Source organism: Vigna umbellata, chromosome 5 (genome assembly GCF_029865625.1).
Source record: "Vigna umbellata cultivar VRB3 chromosome 5, Vumbellata_1.0, whole genome shotgun sequence".
NCBI classification, from domain to species: Eukaryota; Viridiplantae; Streptophyta; class Magnoliopsida; order Fabales; family Fabaceae; genus Vigna; species Vigna umbellata.
Genome location: NC_142169.1, coordinates 10944765 through 10962891, shown reverse-complemented (window position 1 = coordinate 10962891; position 18127 = coordinate 10944765). Strand labels below are relative to the sequence as shown.

At 34.9% G+C, this 18127-nt stretch overlaps 2 protein-coding genes across 8 annotated transcripts; one reads left to right on the top strand and one right to left on the bottom strand.

Moving 5' to 3' along the window:
- Nucleotides 1–504: 504 nt before the first annotated feature.
- On the top strand, nt 505–1248 carry LOC124827719 (kunitz-type trypsin inhibitor KTI1-like). Its single transcript, XM_047300836.2, has one exon. The coding sequence runs from the start codon at nt 505–507 to the stop codon at nt 1144–1146; it is 642 nt and encodes a 213-aa protein (XP_047156792.1). The 3' UTR covers nt 1147–1248.
- Nucleotides 1249–13113: 11865 nt separating this feature from the next.
- On the bottom strand, nt 13114–17567 carry LOC124836600 (uncharacterized). 7 transcript variants are annotated; one of them, XR_015786472.1, is made up of 5 exons: nt 16387–17561; nt 16013–16079; nt 15076–15906; nt 13788–14427; nt 13114–13507 (listed from the first exon to the last, which is right to left on the bottom strand). XR_015786472.1 is itself a non-coding variant. In XM_088114787.1 (5 exons), exons 2-5 carry the CDS (start codon nt 16575–16577, stop codon nt 13460–13462), a joined length of 1137 nt encoding a protein of 378 aa, XP_087970913.1. In that variant the 5' UTR covers nt 16578–16910; nt 17287–17567; the 3' UTR covers nt 13114–13459. The 7 variants fall into 7 exon arrangements, 4 of the variants coding, with proteins under 4 accessions (XP_087970913.1, XP_087970912.1, XP_087970915.1 ...); XR_015786473.1 differs by having other exon boundaries at nt 13114–13501; XR_015786471.1 differs by having other exon boundaries at nt 13803–14427.
- Between the last annotated feature and the right edge of the window lie 560 nt (nt 17568–18127).

The following is an 18127-nucleotide window of genomic DNA, read 5'->3' as shown; positions in this document are numbered from 1 at the left end:
AATTCCAGTTTTCACTTAAAGAGAATAAAAATATATGTAAAATTTTTTAAGTATGCACACTTACTATAATAAGTTAATTATTCAGTCTCGTATCATCAATGATAGATTAAATATCATTTTTAGTCATTAAATTTTGACTTAAAATTAAAATTTATTTATGTCAGAATATATTTTAGTTTTTAAAAATAAATAAGTATAGTCTTTTTAATAAAATTATATTAAATTTTTTGACATGTTAAATGTGTTTACGAGTTAACATAGAACATAAATGTATCCGTAAACAATTCAAATATTATCTTAAAACATGTTTAATAGCTCAAAACAAATTCAACGTAATTGAATTAAAATAATTATATTTACTATTTTTATGATTTGAGAAAAATATATTAAACTCATAATATACTATTCACCATTTCCATATTAATCTACGACTCACTTTACTACAGGCAGTCCATAAATAGATTCTTCCTAGGTTGGTTATTCACAACAAGCCTCTCATAAGAAATGGAGATGCGTACTACCACCTTCTTCGTTCTCTTTCTACTTTCTGCCTTCACCTCGTACCTTCCTTCAAGCACCGCGGATGTGCTAGACATGAAGGGTAATTCTGTTCTGTATTCTTCTGCCTATTACTTTCTTATTCCGCACGAAGCAAGTATAAACGGTGGGGGTGGTCTAGGCATTAGCCGTACAGGAAACGAAACCTGTCCTTTATCTGTTATCCAAAATTCAAATTCTTCTGTTTATGGTACACCGGTGAAATTTAGATCAGATCCGCCGGGTTTTCTTTACGTCGGAGAATTGGACTATTTAAATATTCAGCTTCCTTATGATCTTAAGTGTAGTGGCGCCACTCCTTCTGACTGGACTGCTTTGGGGGATGATGAGAAAGAGCAACTCTATGTTAAAATTAAAGGATACGACAACACTGTATCGGGTTTATTTCAAATTCGGAGCGTTCCGGGTTACTTTCTGGGCTACAACCTCTTGTTCTGTCCCTCGGGCCCTCGTCCTCGTAAATGCAGCTACCTTGCGGTTGAGGTCGATGATGGAGAAAACAGGCGTTTGGTGGTGAGTAAGAGTGACGAAAATCGCTTGGTGGTTAAGTTTAAGAAATTCGGGGAAAGATTCAAAGCAAGTGCATGATGCACCGGTGCCTGAAAAGTCATGTGCTTATCACTAAATCAATATGCTTTGGTTTTTAACTTGTAAACGTTGTTATTGCAGCTATCAATAAAATAATCAAAGCTTAAGCCATGAATTAGTTGCATCTTTCCATTTATGCATAGGCGAAATTAATTAAAAGAATTTAAACTGGATATAGTAATCATACTAGGACGAACATATACTTTGTAAGATAATTTAATTATAATTTTACTGCTATTATCATTACCATTTAGTAAATTTATATTATAAAGATGTGTGTTTGGATAAATGTTCTTGTAAGGATTTATATATAAAGATGAGAAAAAAGTGAAATGATTTTTTTGTAAAATAAAATTAGTTCATAAATAAAAATTTATTTTTTTAGACGTTAATGTGAGAATTAACTTATACATAAATTAATTTTAATTTATACACTAGTGCAGTAAGGAGTAATGACATGTTTAATTTTGCTTAGGCATCGGTTCTGCAACCGAGACATATACAGACGAGGTAAAAAGGGGTGGCTTTATGCCTCGGTTCTGAACCAGTTTAAGACGAGATAGGATTATGCCTTGGTTCTTAGATAACCGAGGCAATAGCGTATTTTTATTTTTTTATTTTTTCGGTATGCATTTGGATTTGCTTTCCCTTTCACCGAACCAAATCTCGGAAGATCAATAAGAAGTGGCACCAATGCTCTACTATTTCTTATCTCTTCCAATCCCTGAAAGCAACCAAGGAGTGAAGCAAGCACTGTAACAACAACTACACCAGCCTTAACAAAATCGCTCCCAAAATAACAGAAAAAAAGTACATTTTTAGCTTTTGTAAGAATCAAAGGCTTTTGGGTTTTGATGCAATGAGCATTGCGGAGGTTGTCATCACCAACTCTGAGAACGATTTGGGGAAGAAGGGCGGCTCCTGCAAGGCCAAACCAGAACAGAGAAAAGAAAAGATGAAGGTTGATGCCTCCCCTTCTCGCAGAAACGCCACCGCTGCAGGACGTCCTCGCCGCGACTTCGCCGCCACCTCTTCATGCCTCGCCAACGCCACCGCTGCAGGACGCCCTCGCCACGACCTCGCCAATCATCTTCATATTCTCTGTCAACCACAGCCACCGTGAGCGCCTCCACAGAAACCAACCGAGAATCGCGCCCTGACTATCTATTCAGCAAGTCGCCGTGATCAATGCTCTTCTGGTGTGTCACCATTCATCATCTCCATCCGCCATTGTCGTCGTTGCCAAGGAACTCCGTTCAACTCTTAGATCGGCGAACCTCCCATCATCTCCAAGGCACCATCTTCTCTGCTCGCCAAACGCCTTAGATCGGCGAGCCTCCTATCATCGCCGCCGCGGTACTCGTCTTCACCATCACGCCTCCCCTCCGCTTTCGACGCCGGCCGCCATCATCATCATCGTCGGAGCACAAGCTTCTGCAATGGAGGAAAGAACCTCCTCGCGTCGTGGCTGTGAAGTGGGAGAAGGGAGATTGTTCTTTGTTTCTGGCAGAGGAAAGAAAACCGCTTCATGTAAAACGAACAGTAGGGTAGATGAGAGTAAGTCAGGTGCGAGTGAAAAATGGGAGATTTGACCGAGGTAATAGGCCTCGGTTCCACCTTTAACCGAGTTAATAGGCCAAAACACAGTTTTGCAAAGCCGTAGGTGACTTTTTGGCAGAGTATTAGGCATTGGTTGTATTTTGAACCGAGGTAACAGACGCTATATGCTTCGGTTCTCACTGAACCGAGGCATATAAGTTCGTCAAAACTACAAAATTGACACCGCTTACTGATAGGCTTCAGTTTTTCTTAGATCGATGTCTATTGGGCGAATTAAAAATATATTTTTTACTAGTGACAGAGATTATTAATTGAAATTTATTAGAAATCATCCATAGAAGAATTCACTTTTAACTTAATATAAAAATAAATCATTTTTAGCTTTTCATTTTGACATATTTATTATACATTTAAAAAAAATCAATCAAAATTACTTTCAAATATTAAATATAAATATGAAGATTTTTCGAAAGTTTAAATTATTGACATCCAATACTAGAGGAGGGCCAGAGGCTCACCACTGTGTGAGACCTAAAAGTTTATATATTTAAATAATTTTAAGTTGCTCAAGGTAATAAAAAATATTCTTCTTACTATTAATTCTTTTAGAAATTTTGCTTAAGTGCAATTCTTTTTGTTAGGAAAATGGGAAATACTATTAAATAAATAGCTACAAGGATACATTAATTCGATTAAGAAGAGGTAATTGTTTTTTTCTATTTTAGTTATTGTGGATTTGACTTTATAATCATATGTTATCTCATCCATTATAATCGCATGCTACTGTGGTTATCACCTAAATACAAATAACTTTTTAATGTTATTTTTAGCAAATAAAATTAATAAATAATGATTATGATAAAAAGTATAAAAGGAGTAAAAGGCTATAACAGCTGTCACGTACAATAATGCAAGATGTTTGTTGCAAAAAGAGCAAAACGTGGGAAACGTTCGAAAATTTAATTGAACTGGTTTAACAGTGTGTTAACCCTTGTAACCGGACCAATCAAACCTTCAATTCGAATCATTAACTCAAGTGTCACGGTATGAGTATGGTCATTCTAAAGACCAGTTCTTTTTTTAAAATTTCTTTATCATGAATACAAGATTTTTGCTGTACTCATGGTACCCAAACAAATTAATCATGCCAGGAAATGAAAATGACTCATCAGATTGGCCAACTCAGTTTATTTTACTTTCAAACCTTCTCAATATTATTGTTGTCTATTTGAAATTATTTATTATCAACAGAGTTAAAAATCTTTCATTGCCAAATTTTTTTGCAATTTTTTGACTCGTGACACCAAATCCTCTTAGTTGTGGTAAAATACAAAAGATAACTGACCAAATCGATTATCGACCCAATCAAGACGAATTCATTTTGTTGCCATGCAAACTTGGAAGGTGTCATTCTTATTGCACCCCTTATTTTTTTCTGGTGCACCCCCTAAATTAAGAAATTTTAACTTTGTTTTCCGTCATCATCAAAACCATAACCTTACTTTTCCCTTCCCTCAATTTCCCTTCGCCACACATCTCCCTCTCATCTCTTTGTTCTTCCACCTCCAATCCTTCTCCTCAACATTTGGTTCTCAAAGTGCTCTCGAGATCTGTTTCACAATTATGCACAGCCATCTCCTCCATATTTGTGCACTAATTTCTCCGTACATCAGTAACAACATTTGGTTCCTGCACCGCGTCATTGAAGGAATTTTATTTAGGTGAAAGAAACTCGTGGACAACATGCACCTCCTTCCAAAAGGTATGTTTTAAGATGTTGTATAGAATATGGATAAAAATGATATTTAGTGAAGGTTATTTTGCAGAGGTGTTAAGATCTCGGCAAGTGTATCGAATCGTTCAAGTCATATAAAATGTTAAGAGCAAGTGTTGTTTCTCAAGATACTCACGTGACACTAAATGATTGTATAATTGTTTAACTAATTAAGACTAAAGAATATATTTAGTGAGATTTAAGTGCAATGAAATTAAACAAAATGCTTTGAATGTAAAATGATCTTTTGTAGCTAAACAAGAGTGAATGAATGAAATTAAAGATGATATGAGATGGTAATGTTGGGTTAGATGTCACCTACTTCACTTTCATGCATATTAGAACTCATCTTATTCATTCAAATGCTAATATCAACTTACTAAATTACTCAAAACCCAATTCTTTAGAATAAAGAGCCTAGACTTGTTTATTAGACTTCAATTTCTTGAAAACCCTAATAATCACTTCTGCATTATGAAAAGAAGTTTATGATAACTAAATGTCCTAACTCTATTCCTAGATACAACTGCTTCAGCTTCAGACACTCGAATTTTCGATATCCCCTTTTATTTCTCATCAAACGAATGACATCTTCTTCTGGAAATCCTAGCTATTCTTAGCATGATATTGGGGAATCTGATTGCTATTACCCAAACAAGCATGAAACATATGCTTGCATATTCGTCCATAGGTCAAATCAGATATATAATTATTGGATTTCCTTTAGGTAGCTTAATCCAAGTCAAGGTTCATAAGCTATTTTCCACAACAAATAAACCCCAAAATTCAAGTTATGAATGGCCAAAAACATCACAAGAATTAAGAATAGGAGAAAACCACTAGCATTCAATGAAAGACGCTTAATATATATTCAAAACATGTTCATATACATGAAGTTCAAAGGTTACATCCTTCCCCAACAAAAAATGAAGTTAGCTCTCCATTGTCATGGAGAGCTTGAGCTTACAATGGAAGAAAATGAAGGAGATGAAGACCCAAGGAAAAGGAATGGAGAGCTCCCACACACTCAAACTTGCTCCAAGAGGTCCAAAGTGGTGTTTTCGTTCTTCAGCCGCATAAAGACGATACCCTTGTTGCATGGTAACATTAAATAGGTCTAGAGTGACACATCAGCAAGTGTCACACTCAACGCCCAGACAGGAGGGCGCCTGACGCGAGCTCAACATAACTAGATAGTGCTCAGCGCCCTGGAAGGGGCGTCCAAGCGAAGTTGCGCAGCAAATGGCGCTCAACGCCTTAGAGGGGGCACCCAGGTGTGACTACGAGGCGAGTGGCGCTCAACGCCCCTGTAGGGGGCACCCAAGCGTGACTGCGAGGCAAGTGGCACTCAGCGCCCTTGGAGAGGCGCTCAGGCGTGCCTACAAGGCCTTCATGTGTCTTCTAGTTTGATTACTTTGCTGCTTTTCCTGGGTTCCAACTCCTTGATGGTTTTGATGCTCTTCCAACGCACATAATTTGCCTACAAAATGAAGGAATTAGTGACGAAAACCATTAAGTGTAACATATACTAAACTTATTCACAAAAGTCAGAGAAATAAGAGGATTAAGTAAGCTTCAAGCTTAGATAGAGTTGATTTGGTATAAAATGCACCATAGATAATGGTAAAAATTACCGTTATTAAGAGGATATAAAAAACTCCTACAAACTAACATGATTTAGGATGACTTTTGGTGAGTTGTTTAAAAGATGATAATAGTGGAGATTTTAGTTCTTTTTTTGAAGAGGTTCATGCCCTATATAAGTTATACTCCACTTTTCCATTTTACTTTTTTTCCTTTCCCTCAAATTTTTTTTTCAGATACCTCAAAGATTTGACCCTTACTCAAACTTTCCCTAAATCAAAACCCAAAAACTTTTCCCAAATCAAAACCCTAAGCAAGAGTGTTAAACAAGAAGTGTCTTGTTTCTCTTAGCAGGGGGTGAATTGGTGATCAATAAAAACAATTGCTTTTTAAATCTTTTCGGGAACTAAGAATGATCTTTAATCTTTCTTAAAATCCACGCAATAAGGCGTATGCAATGAAAGTAAAATAGATAAGGAAAGAAATGCAAACACAGGGTTTATACTAGTTTGGCCTCAATGCCTACATCTAGTGTCCTTTCAATCAACCTGAGATTGAAAACCAATTACACTATAAAGATATGAGTTTTTACAACAAGGCTTTACAATGACCAATCTGTCAAAATGTAAAACATCTCTCTAACTCACTAATTTAATATAGCCAATAACAAATCCCTGTAGCAAGAACAATCCTCTTCTACAAAAACCCCTTTGAAACACCTCCCAAAGTACAAAGAACTCATCGCTATTCTTCCTAGCTGCAAGCACAGGGAACAACACAATTCAAGATTGCTAAAAATAAAATCTTATTAGTCAAGAGTACACCTCAATAGTGCAGTAGTTGATCAATAGTGAAAACCAAATCTGTTCTTTAAGAAACCTTCAAGATTATCAACTTCTGTATATCTTGTTTCTTGGGGAGTCTCAGCACACCTGTAATTCTTTTCTCAATTCACAAATATCAGATATGAAAGTTTAGAATGATCAAAAGTCTTTAGAGTAGTGTGCAGTGCGTCAATTTATAGTTTTCTCAATTTATAGCTTTTCGAGATAAACAGAGAAGAGTTTCACCTCTGCACCTTAATTCCAATACACTATTCATTTCACTATTCACATTTTTCCTAACTATCGCAATGCTCTTTGCTTGCACCTTAAATGGTCACACCCTTTTCCTTGTTACCAACCACGGCCCCACCTAGGGTACACCCCAACACAAAACCTTTTCTCTCCAAAGTTACATGAAAAAATCTCATTTTTCTCATTTACTCTAATTTCACTTTCTCTCACCAGTGCCTCTTTCTCTATAGCTATTTCACGTTCCAAATTATACTTCCATCTCCCTCTCTTCATAAATGGGATCCAAGTTGATAGCAATCCCCATATACTAGGTTGGACCAAAGCTAGGAGATGTTCATGGATGGGTGTTTTGTTGGACGGATGATGCATAAATGTGGTGGTAAATGGTCAGAGGATGATGAGCTAAGGTGTGGATGGAGTAGAAGCTCACAGCCTCTAGGAGATATGATTGTGGTGGTGTAGTGTTTGATTGCTCCAAGAGAGGTGAGGCCTATAAGACCTGAGCAAGTGGAAGCCATACCAAGTTGTGTCGAGCCTAAAAATAAGTGTCAAATAGCATGTAATCATCTTTCACCTTTGCTTACTATTTTGCTCATAACTCTTTGTACAAATTTTCAAATGAGTTTATTCTTTTATTTGTTGGAAACTAGACTTAAAGAGCTTTAATTTTACTATTTATATGTATAATTTTTACCCCGGGAAGGTGCTCAACCAAATCGGAGAAGTTGCAAAAAGGATTATTTTGAGTTTCCATGTGGTAATTGATTACTACTTATGTTAATCTATTAACATTAATCGTTGTGTTCACGCAAGAGTTTTTCTAGAGAAGTTCTTAATGTTTTCCAAACAATAATGGATATTTAACTACATGTTTTGGAATTCCCAATTAATTTAATGAATTCAGTATCCACTTATTTAGACATGTAGAATAGCATGCAACACAAAACTACAACCTACAAGATTTACTATGAATTGCAATAGTTTATTTTGCGTCATAGTATGGTGGGCGTACCTTTTTCTTGTTTGATCTCTATCTTTGCTTTGTCATTTTTTCGTTTTGGTGGTTGTTTCCTTCATCTGATTTATCATGCTGCAAAATGTATACCCTTTGTTGATTATGTATCGTTAGTAGCCTTTTTCTTGGTCTTATAATCAGTGTTCTACTCGATCATCTAACGCATCAAAGAGTCTGAGAATTTGAGCTTTCGATACCCACCGAAACTTGTGTTTCTTATTGTGGGTTGAATTAGCTAGACACTTCCTGCATGATTGAAATCTTAGATTGGGAACAACTTCTTTTGACTTTATAGTGTGACTTACTTCACTTCTGATATCCTTGATGTCTTCTTGAGGAGTGTGATTTTTGCCTTTTCTGATAAGCATCTTAAAGCCTCTACTGCTCTGTGATGAGTCGATATTTTCTTCACTTCACTTAGCTTATTGTGCTAGATTTAATTAGGGAATTGTGCTTGAATGTCCAGTATTGTGCTTAATTTGACCATAAATTTTTATTTTAATTAATTTGAATTATCTGAGCTTATTATTATCATTATTGATTGCAGGGAAAATTTTAGAAATATATTTTGGGACATTAAAGGGCTGTCACATAATTCAAGACTCTCCACGCATTTAAGAATTAGTTATATTGTAATTTAGTGAGTTAGGATTTTTAGACCAACTTTTTCATTTTGGGAAATTTTTGGCAAAAGATGTTGGGCCCAAAAGTGATTTAGGTTTAGTTTTTTCTTTATTATTATTATTCAAAAAAACCTAAAAGATATTCGGTGCTAGGCAACCAGCCGCCACACAGATGGATTTTTATTTTGCATGGGGAGCATTTTGCTGTGCACATTACTCATGAATAAATAAATTCTCGGTTTTTTATCCATCAAGAAAAACGAGTGTTTCTTTCTTTAGACAATATTAGCGGTGATTGATTTTGTTTTTATGGAGTTAACCAAGTTACGAGTGCACGTTGTTACGCTGTAATAAAGATCCTTATTTTCATTTTGGAGTGCTTTTCTTTCTTTTATTATGGGCAACACGGTGATGGATTGAAGGAGAAGTAAGCACACAACTGCCACAGCTTGCTGCACAGCAGAATGTAATTCCCAATTCTAGGAGAGGAGCTCTCGGTTTTTGTTACTGCAGCAGCACAAATGTTTTCATATCTTTTTAGATAATGAGGAGGGTTGATTCGTTTTTGGCTGGAGAAGAGCACGCTGCAGCGTCCAACAAGGAAAACGTGGTGATTTGATTTTGGGGAGATTTCGTTTTTCATTTGGAAAGCACACGTCCTGCTAATTCACGTCTAGCACATCCAGGAGCGTTTTTCTTCTTTTAAATTTTGCAGCAGGGGGAAATGAGTTTTCTTTTCTTTATTTAGAGAATAGGAAGGTAATTAATTGGGAGAAGTAGCATCCAGCTTGGTTGGAGACGGTGCAACATGCCGATTTATGAGAGAAGAAACGTATTCCAGTTTCATTTGATTTTGTTGGATTAGGTGCATACAGCTTTATTTACTTTTTGCTTATGAAAAGAACACTGAACCAAGAGGCTGCTGCCACGTCCTGGGAAATGAGAACTAAGGTCCCTTATTTTGGTCTTCACGGTTGAACAAAGATGCATTTTTATATTCTATAGATTTGAATTTAACATTGAAGTAACTTTCTAATTTAAATTATGCCTTTCACTATTCATGCTCTCTTTCTTTTTAGTAATGCATTTCATGCTTATCATTATGCTTTACTTTATTTTTGTTTGAATACAAGAAACACTTAACGTTTAGCTCAACCGTTGCATTTTTAATTGGTCCAAGCAGTTTATCCTTTAATGCTTTTAATTATGTTTGGTTGTGTTTAATTTCCATTTTCATTTAGTTCATTTCCTTGCAAAAACACTTTCAAACCCCCCACTACGTGTTTGACCTATTGACTGAACCACATTTGATCCTTGAGAGACGACCTAGGAGTCACTTCATAGTACTATACTGCATTTTTAATGCACATCAAATTTGTATGGGCCGCGACAGCCCCATCACTCTGCATAGTGATTGCCAATGAGTTTCACCTTATCACACACACAAGGCTGGTCTATTCCGCGTCTTAGGCCATAATGGAGTACCTAGACTAGGACCTCCTACTACTCTCACCATATGCATTACTCTTCTCTAATTGAGAATGAATGATCATTAAAGTGTTAGGATAACCTCCAAGACAAAGCTTCCTACATTCATACCAACAACATTGTCAAAACACCCAAATATTGGCCCAATTCTACATAATTTTCTCCCTCTCAACCTTACATGTCCTATCTTATGCACTTCTACCAACTTCTACCACTTTCATTTGGTATTCTAAGCTACAATTGACCTATCCAAGTATATATGATCTAACTCAAACAAAGTTTAAACTCATTTTATAATAAAATTCCAACTTAAATCAACTAAAACATCACCATATAGACCATAATTCCGTTCTACCAATTCTAACACATAACTTAGAAACTTAAGGGTTTGAATAGGTAAAAAATGACCCAAAAACAGATCCCAAACATACCACTTTACCTTAGACATTCTACTTTAAAAACTCACTACTCAAAACCCCTAAAATGCACTTAAAATCATTTAAGACACAATCAATTGGTTACCACCATATTCTAGATCACATTTATGCTAACTAAACACCCAAACAAGTTTCAGAGGACCATACAACTTGTCCCGATTTCACATTTCTCCCCTTAGACCATTATTTCTAAAATTCACTTATCAAACCTCCGTTTTATACAAGAAAATGACCTCTAACTCTTCTAACCCAATTCTTCTCAAAAATTCAACCAAAAATAATACCACCAACTTCAGAACAATAGCATTCATAAGAGTACTTCAATCCAACATGGAATCATACAAGAAATCAATCAACACACAACAACAATTAATCATACTTGAATTATTTTCACAACATCAAAACATCATTATTACCAAAACATTCATCTCAATTACAATTAAATCATCATATTGTCACAACAACAATTAATCATACTTGAAATTCAAAATTTAAGCATAAGCACTAACTTCCTTTACCTTAATAAAAATGCTACCAAGATTTATACACGCATAACCCTTGCTTCAAGGTAAAGGAACTCTAGAAACGCCTATAACCAACAGAATTGTGATCGAAGTGAGTTCTTAGGACCTCTGATCAACAGGAAACTAGAAAAGAGAGGTGGAGTGACACATGTGAGAAAACCTCTAGTTACATGTGCCTTAAACTATGAATTTAAGAAAAGAAGCATAACCTTGCTCTAGAATAGAAACTGGTTGGTAGAGAATGAAGGATTCATCGCCGTAAGTGCTTAGACACTTTCTGATCATCAAACAGATGATTTAGGAGTTAGAAATTACAGAGAGAAGGGAAAGGGAACTCAGAGAAAGAGTTTTAGAGAGATGGTGAGTGTTTTAGATAATGAGACGAGTTTATGACATTATATTTGTACTATTGAATTATTTTAACATTAAAATACTTGGTCTCATTATTTTAAAACACCTATCAACTCATAATATATTTTCTAAGTTCTTACATGAACACAATTAAAATCCTAAGAAAATAATAATTAATTTAATTATAACTTATAATAATATTCAAAAATTTCAAAATTAAACTATAATATTGTCTCAAAGATATTTCATATATCCTGATAATTACTTCTCTTGTAACTAGAACATAAACCATAAATATAGAATTTTCCCACCACTAAATCAACGTATACATACTCATAGAAACTCCCATCACCAACAACAAAGATTATATCCACCAATAAACATAAGAACCATATATGAACATTATATAGAACAAAAGAGAGGACAACACGTTAAAACAAGGTATATAACATCACATTTATCTTATCATACACGTGCCCGAAAAATAATACAATTGATATCACGAACCACATGTTCAAATATTATAAAAATAAAAGAAATAAAACATGTCTTATGCATACAATAAGAATAAAACACATGACCTCCAACTTAAAATAAAAAACTTTAACTAACTATGTCACACTTTACTTCTGTATAACTTATATTTTGTCATTTTAATTAATATTGTCCACGCTCATATCACCTTTCTAGATATTTTCTTTTTCCTGAATTTTACAAACAATTTTATTGCCCAGAAATCCTATCAACTTGGGGGAGGAGGACTTAAGAGGCAGCTGACTCAGTTGGCGGACCATGTCTAACTCCTCAGGCGTCATTCTGGATTTGGGCCAGGAGACAACCTTCTTAGGATGATCAGTCCAGTAGAAGGGAAATTTGGGTTGGCCGTTTGGGAAATAAAAGCTTGGACGACCGACCTCCAAAATGACCACCTTGACAAAGTTCCCTTTAAAATCCTTGTAGGAGGTGTTGAACAGCGTAAAAAGATGTCTCTCCGGTACGGAATTAAGGGAAACCCAAGGCTTATGTGGGTGTGGCATCAGGCAGAAGAAGTAGAGGAAGTCGCAAGGAGTGGGACGAACACTACAAGAAAAATTACTATTACATACCGCCAAAATCCGTATATAACATCAAAAATCCGTATATAAAATGATTTTACATACGAATTATATACGGACAAAAATCCGTATATAAAAAAGGCGTAGCTAAGTTACATACGGAAAAATCCGTATATAAATTACATACGGATTTATCCGTATGTAATTTACATACGGATATTATATACGGATAAATCCGTATGTAATTTACATACGGATATTACATACGGATAAATCCGTATGTAATCTACATACGGATATTACATACGGATAAATCCGTATGTAATTATATAACATATTTAATTAGATTGGTTTTTTGTAATAGTTATATAATTAATATTAAAATTTTTAGACATTAAAACTTCTCATAAAATTTTAAATAATTACTACCAGATTATAAATGTTAAGAATTTATAATATATAATTGTGTTGAAAATCAAATAATTAAAACATGAAAATTTTATTTGAATACTCTATAAAGAGAGTTCAAAGAAATAAATACATAAATTACTACCACCACTTCTCTCTCCTACTCATGAACTCCATGTCTTGCCAAACAACATTCACGAAAACAACATTCACGTGTAGTTTGCTTGGAGTTGGTTCTCCACTAACCAGCTAAAAGATGAAACGTGTAGGAGGAACTCAAAAAGAAAGAAACAATTGTTTTCTTTTTGTCTTGAACTAAAAAATAAATAAATTATCCTAATTTTCTATTCCTTTTGCAGTCCTGAACCTCTTAGCATCCTTTGTCACCCTCTCAAATTCCTCTATCACTTAGTTCATGTTAAACTCTTCCACTTTCTCTACCATCTTCAAAGTGCTTCAACTGCAGCTATTACAAAAGAACATAAGAATTAGTTAAGACAACAACTTACAACATTAATAATACAACATTAATAATAGCTATACAGATATATTAAAATCGTTTTATTGAAATAAAATTGCACAAATATATTAAGAATGATGTGATAGAAATCTAGAAAAATTAACTAAGATATTGTATAATAACTCTTGTAATGTAAGATTACATGTCATAAGAATAAAGAACAATTACTTTATAACATCAATAAGAATATCATTGAAATATGAAACTTAAACTTGTTTGACTTAACCTTTATATATTCAACCTTATTTTGTACTCTAAATTCACTTTTTGTAGCATACTATTTTCGTCAAAAAGTGAGGTCAGACAATTCCCATAGTGTTAATGAGGTCAGACAATGGAAATTGAGCTGCTTAGTTTTTCCATTGATGGCTGCATCAGCCACTGCAAAAATTTATACCAATGTTCCACAAGCTCTCACATGAAGCTTAACAAGATGATTGGCCACTGATGTTGGAAACAAACTTTTAAGGGTTTGACAGTTAGAAATTGACACTTGTTGCAAGTCTTGAAGGCTCAGAATTTCATCAGGATTCAGATTCCAGATGTGCTCCAGATTTGGCAACTGATTTAGAATGAGTTTCTTCAAGAAGAGAAATCGGTTTCATATCTGCTGCTGCATCATTCACATCAAATATTGCCTTCACAGATTGACAGTTGCTTACCTCAATCTCTTTCAAGTTACATAGAAATGGAAGTAAAAAAAAAGGGATGACATTGGAAAAAGATTCACATTCCACCACAGTTAAAGATTCCAAGTTGTTGAAAGAATTGTTTGTTGGGATTGGAGCTACACCAAGCCAAATCTCTTGTAGGTGTGAGTGATAATCAAATTTTAAATGCTCTATATCTCATGCAGACTTTTCCACCTGTATGTCAAACAATAATTGATTTTAATATTCTTATGCAGGACAAAAGTTTCACTTATTTTATGCTTATGCATGTTTAGTATGCCAACGTGTTTTGGATATTATGATAGATAACATATTAAAAATAAAATATATTAAGGTTTTGTTGGAAATAAAGTGTAATTCTAAGTCGCATGTTGAGTTAAAGATAGTATAAGTCTGTTATGTAATTTTGACTTAAGTCTCATTTGTTTGTTAAATCTCTCTCAAAAGACCTATGTAACCCACTCAGATTTAAATAAATATAAATTTTAAAGTTAAATTAATTTAGCTTTTGGACTCTAAGTTTAATATAATTAATTCTGTTAATTTTTTTTAATCTAACTGTTAATTAAATTATTAAAATAACTCTGTTTGAGTGTATCATATAACTGAAACTATAACTAATTAATGCTCTTGTAGTATTTAAAATACCACCAAAAAATAATTTAATTACTTTGAATGTAAATAAATAGATGAATCTATGTAGAGTTGAAGCAACACACAAACTTTTAGATTACTAAAACTAAAACTGTGAATAAAATAAGAAGACAAAAGTTATAGAGAATAAAAGTACAATTTAGCGAAGAAAATATAACAATTGAATTTATTAGATGAAGAATTCCTTACCTGTCTTTGAAACAATCTCTGAAATGATGTGTTTAGATCATCATGGAAGAATAAATCTGAATCCTCATATGATGTTTTAATCCCAAAAAACCTTGGGGCTGTTAGGACTCCTTCGGAGAAAGTTTTCATATTGGGGCAATTAATTACATATGCATTTTTAAAACATGAAAACTGCATAGTGGCATTCCCTGATAAGAAGCTTTGTAGTCGAGGTAAGGAATTCAAAGTTAATGTTCTGAGTCTTTCAAATATGATCTCATCACAATCATCTTCATCTTCCTTCATTGCTATTTCTTTTATTGATTCACATCTCCTTACAATTAGGGTCTCAAGTTGGACTAAACTTTTTGCAGTTGAAAGTGTGAATAAATACCCCATTCGAGCACAGTCCATCACATACAACACTTTCAGATTGATGAAAGACATTGCGCCACGCCCTAATTTTTCCAACCAAGGACAACTGATAACCCTTAATGTTTGAAGCTTTTCAGAGAATGACTTTACCCATGGGTGTTCGAATCCTATTGACTCAAGCTCATTTAGTTCAAATAGGGTTAATGCTTTCAATGTCGCAGGAATTCCATCATGAACTTGCAATTTCTCAGAGGAAAATATCTCCTTGATACCAAAGCATCTCTGCACTCGAAAATGTTCTAAATTAGGTACCCTGTGTAGGAAATCAAAAGGCAAAGTACCTTTCTCATTTTTATCTTCCTCAAAGCACAATTGGAGAAGATTTAATTTGCTGAGATAGTGTTGTGGCACATGTGCGTCGCTCATCAACATCATGTTTTTCTCGTTCAGTGTCAATTCCTTAAGTTTGGGAACAACCTACATTCAATTCAAGCCGATTCAAAAGAAAACACACAATGGAAATTTGAAGGAAGAAAGTTGGAAAATATATAATGAAAAAGAGGAATCTACTTAATGTTGTCACCTTTTCAACAATGAACAGAGGTTGTTGTAGGCATTTTATCGGAGCCTCTGTAATTGCTTCTTTGTGACTGTCATGAATTTTTGATGTGAATAGCTTCAACTTGGGACAGTAGGCCACATGCATGATTTCTAATTTGGGACATTCTAGATGGTGTTTTTCAGGATAAAAGCAGCTCAGATTTGTTAGGTTATAGAGAATTAGCAATGACAAAAAAGGGAATTCAAACATCAATACTTCAGTTGTTCTGTTTTCGATTGCATCTTCCTTTCCATCAATTTCTACCAACTTGTCATTCCTTACCAACTTGTCATAATATCCGATGATGATGACAACAAAATGAATTTAAAAGAAAACGTGAGAGTTTATATTATTACCGATTGGATGTTCTTATTCTCATCATCGAAAAAGAGCATGGAGTTGAAAGGGACAGCGGTGCTCGAATGAAGAGAAGCCCAATTTCTTGAGGACAATATGCCTTTGGCGTGAGGATACAGAGAGTCCATTTTAATATGAAGAGTAATAAGTTATCAAGAATGAATAATCTCATATTAGATCTCTTAGACATTTAAACAAACAGTTTATGAGCAAAATTAACATATAATACTCAGAATTAAGACAAAACAAGCCAATACAAATTCAACCTTACATGAATCAGAGAAAAACATCAAAACAGAGATGCGAAACAATGTCAACACAATAATGAATCAAATGAAAACACGACACAAAGGAGAGATACTTAGCTTTTGAATTTCGTGGAAGAATCAGAGCTCTGAATACCACCTGATGAAAGAGGCTCCAAGGAAGAGAACTGAACGCGCGACGCGCAGCGAAATAACGAGGAATTAGAGATCGAGAAAGATTCTACCAAGACCTAAGGGCGATAACCTTCGCACCAACCCTGGGCAAAAATAGAAGAGAGAATTTGAAGGAGAACGAACCGAATCAGAGATAGGACTCACAGAAACCCTAAATATAGTAGGAACCCTAATCTGGACTGAAGGAACCCAAGAAAGGGAGGAAACTTAAAATGAACCGATTAATCGATTCAAAACGAGATTGAACGGTGGAAAAGAATTTTCAATCGGAGGAAAAGCTTTTAAACGTAGTAAAAGAGGATTTAATCGGTGAAACTTCAAGAAAATGGTGAAAGGATGACGAAACCCTAGAAGGAGATGAAGATAATCGGTGGAAGAGGAATTTTGTTGTTAAATAGGCTGAGGCAGGAAAGAAATATGAAATAAGATAATGAATGTTTGAAGAGAAAGAAAGCTTACCGTTGATGGTGAGCTCTCGAGAAGAAAAAGAATGTGGCTGATGATGCGGTCTGAATGAAGACATGGCAAAGGAAGAACGCATGGCTACAAGGAGGGAAGGAGGGAAGGAAGAAGAAAGAAGTAAGGATTTGTGGGTTTTTTTTATCTGAAATGAAGGAAGAAGGAAGGGTCAGTGAGTGAGTGAGGGACTCATTTTGGAGAGTTGTAGTTAGTTTTTTTTTTTTCAAAGTTAGAAGAAGATCGGGGCTTTTTCTAAAGTATTTTTAATTATTAATTAATTAAAAATCCGTATATAATATCTGTATGTAAAATATTTAATATATACAGATTAAAATCCGTATGTAATAATCTGTATATAAAACGCAATTTTCTTGTAGTGGAAGGGCAAGAGCTTTGTAGACAGCCGAGAATGCCCGCATGAAGGCCCAACTGTTCGGGTGCAGTTGGGTAGGAGCATTGAGCTCTTGTAGAACACCCATTTGGAACTCAAAGAATGGGATAAGGACTTTTAAGTCCTTGAACAAGGTGGAGTAGGCATAAAAGAAGTCTGAGGCATATCCCTCCCGACCGTGGCATGCTAGTTCGATCATCCGGCAGACGACTATTTTAAAATAATCCCCATCCATGGCCGTCTTCACTAGGCCAAGTCCTCAAATAAGATCTTTGATGGGAGGGCAGAAGTGGAAAGAGGAAGTGATTTGCTTTACCTCGTGGGGAGCCTAATCATAGCCGGTGACGATGGGCCATTTTTTTGGTCTTCTATCCCAAGCACCAGTGAAGTCCACGTTGATACCCACTTCTTCGACGTCATTGTCTTCCAGAATGCATGAGGAATCCTCAC

What these genes read in the sequence shown, in the direction of transcription:
- LOC124827719 (XM_047300836.2), top strand. Translation starts at nt 505, where the DNA reads ATGGAGATGCGTACTACCACCTTCTTCGTTCTCTTTCTACTTTCTGCC.
- LOC124836600 (XM_088114786.1), bottom strand. Translation starts at nt 16,577, where the DNA reads ATGTCTAAGAGATCTAATATGAGATTATTCATTCTTGATAACTTATTA. An exon ending in AGAATAAGAACATCCAATCG is followed by an intron (nt 16,080 to 16,386) that starts GTAATAATATAA and finishes AATTCATGACAG; the next exon opens with TCACAAAGAAGCAATTACAG. An exon ending in CTCTGTTCATTGTTGAAAAG is followed by an intron (nt 15,907 to 16,012) that starts GTGACAACATTA and finishes AATTGAATGTAG; the next exon opens with GTTGTTCCCAAACTTAAGGA.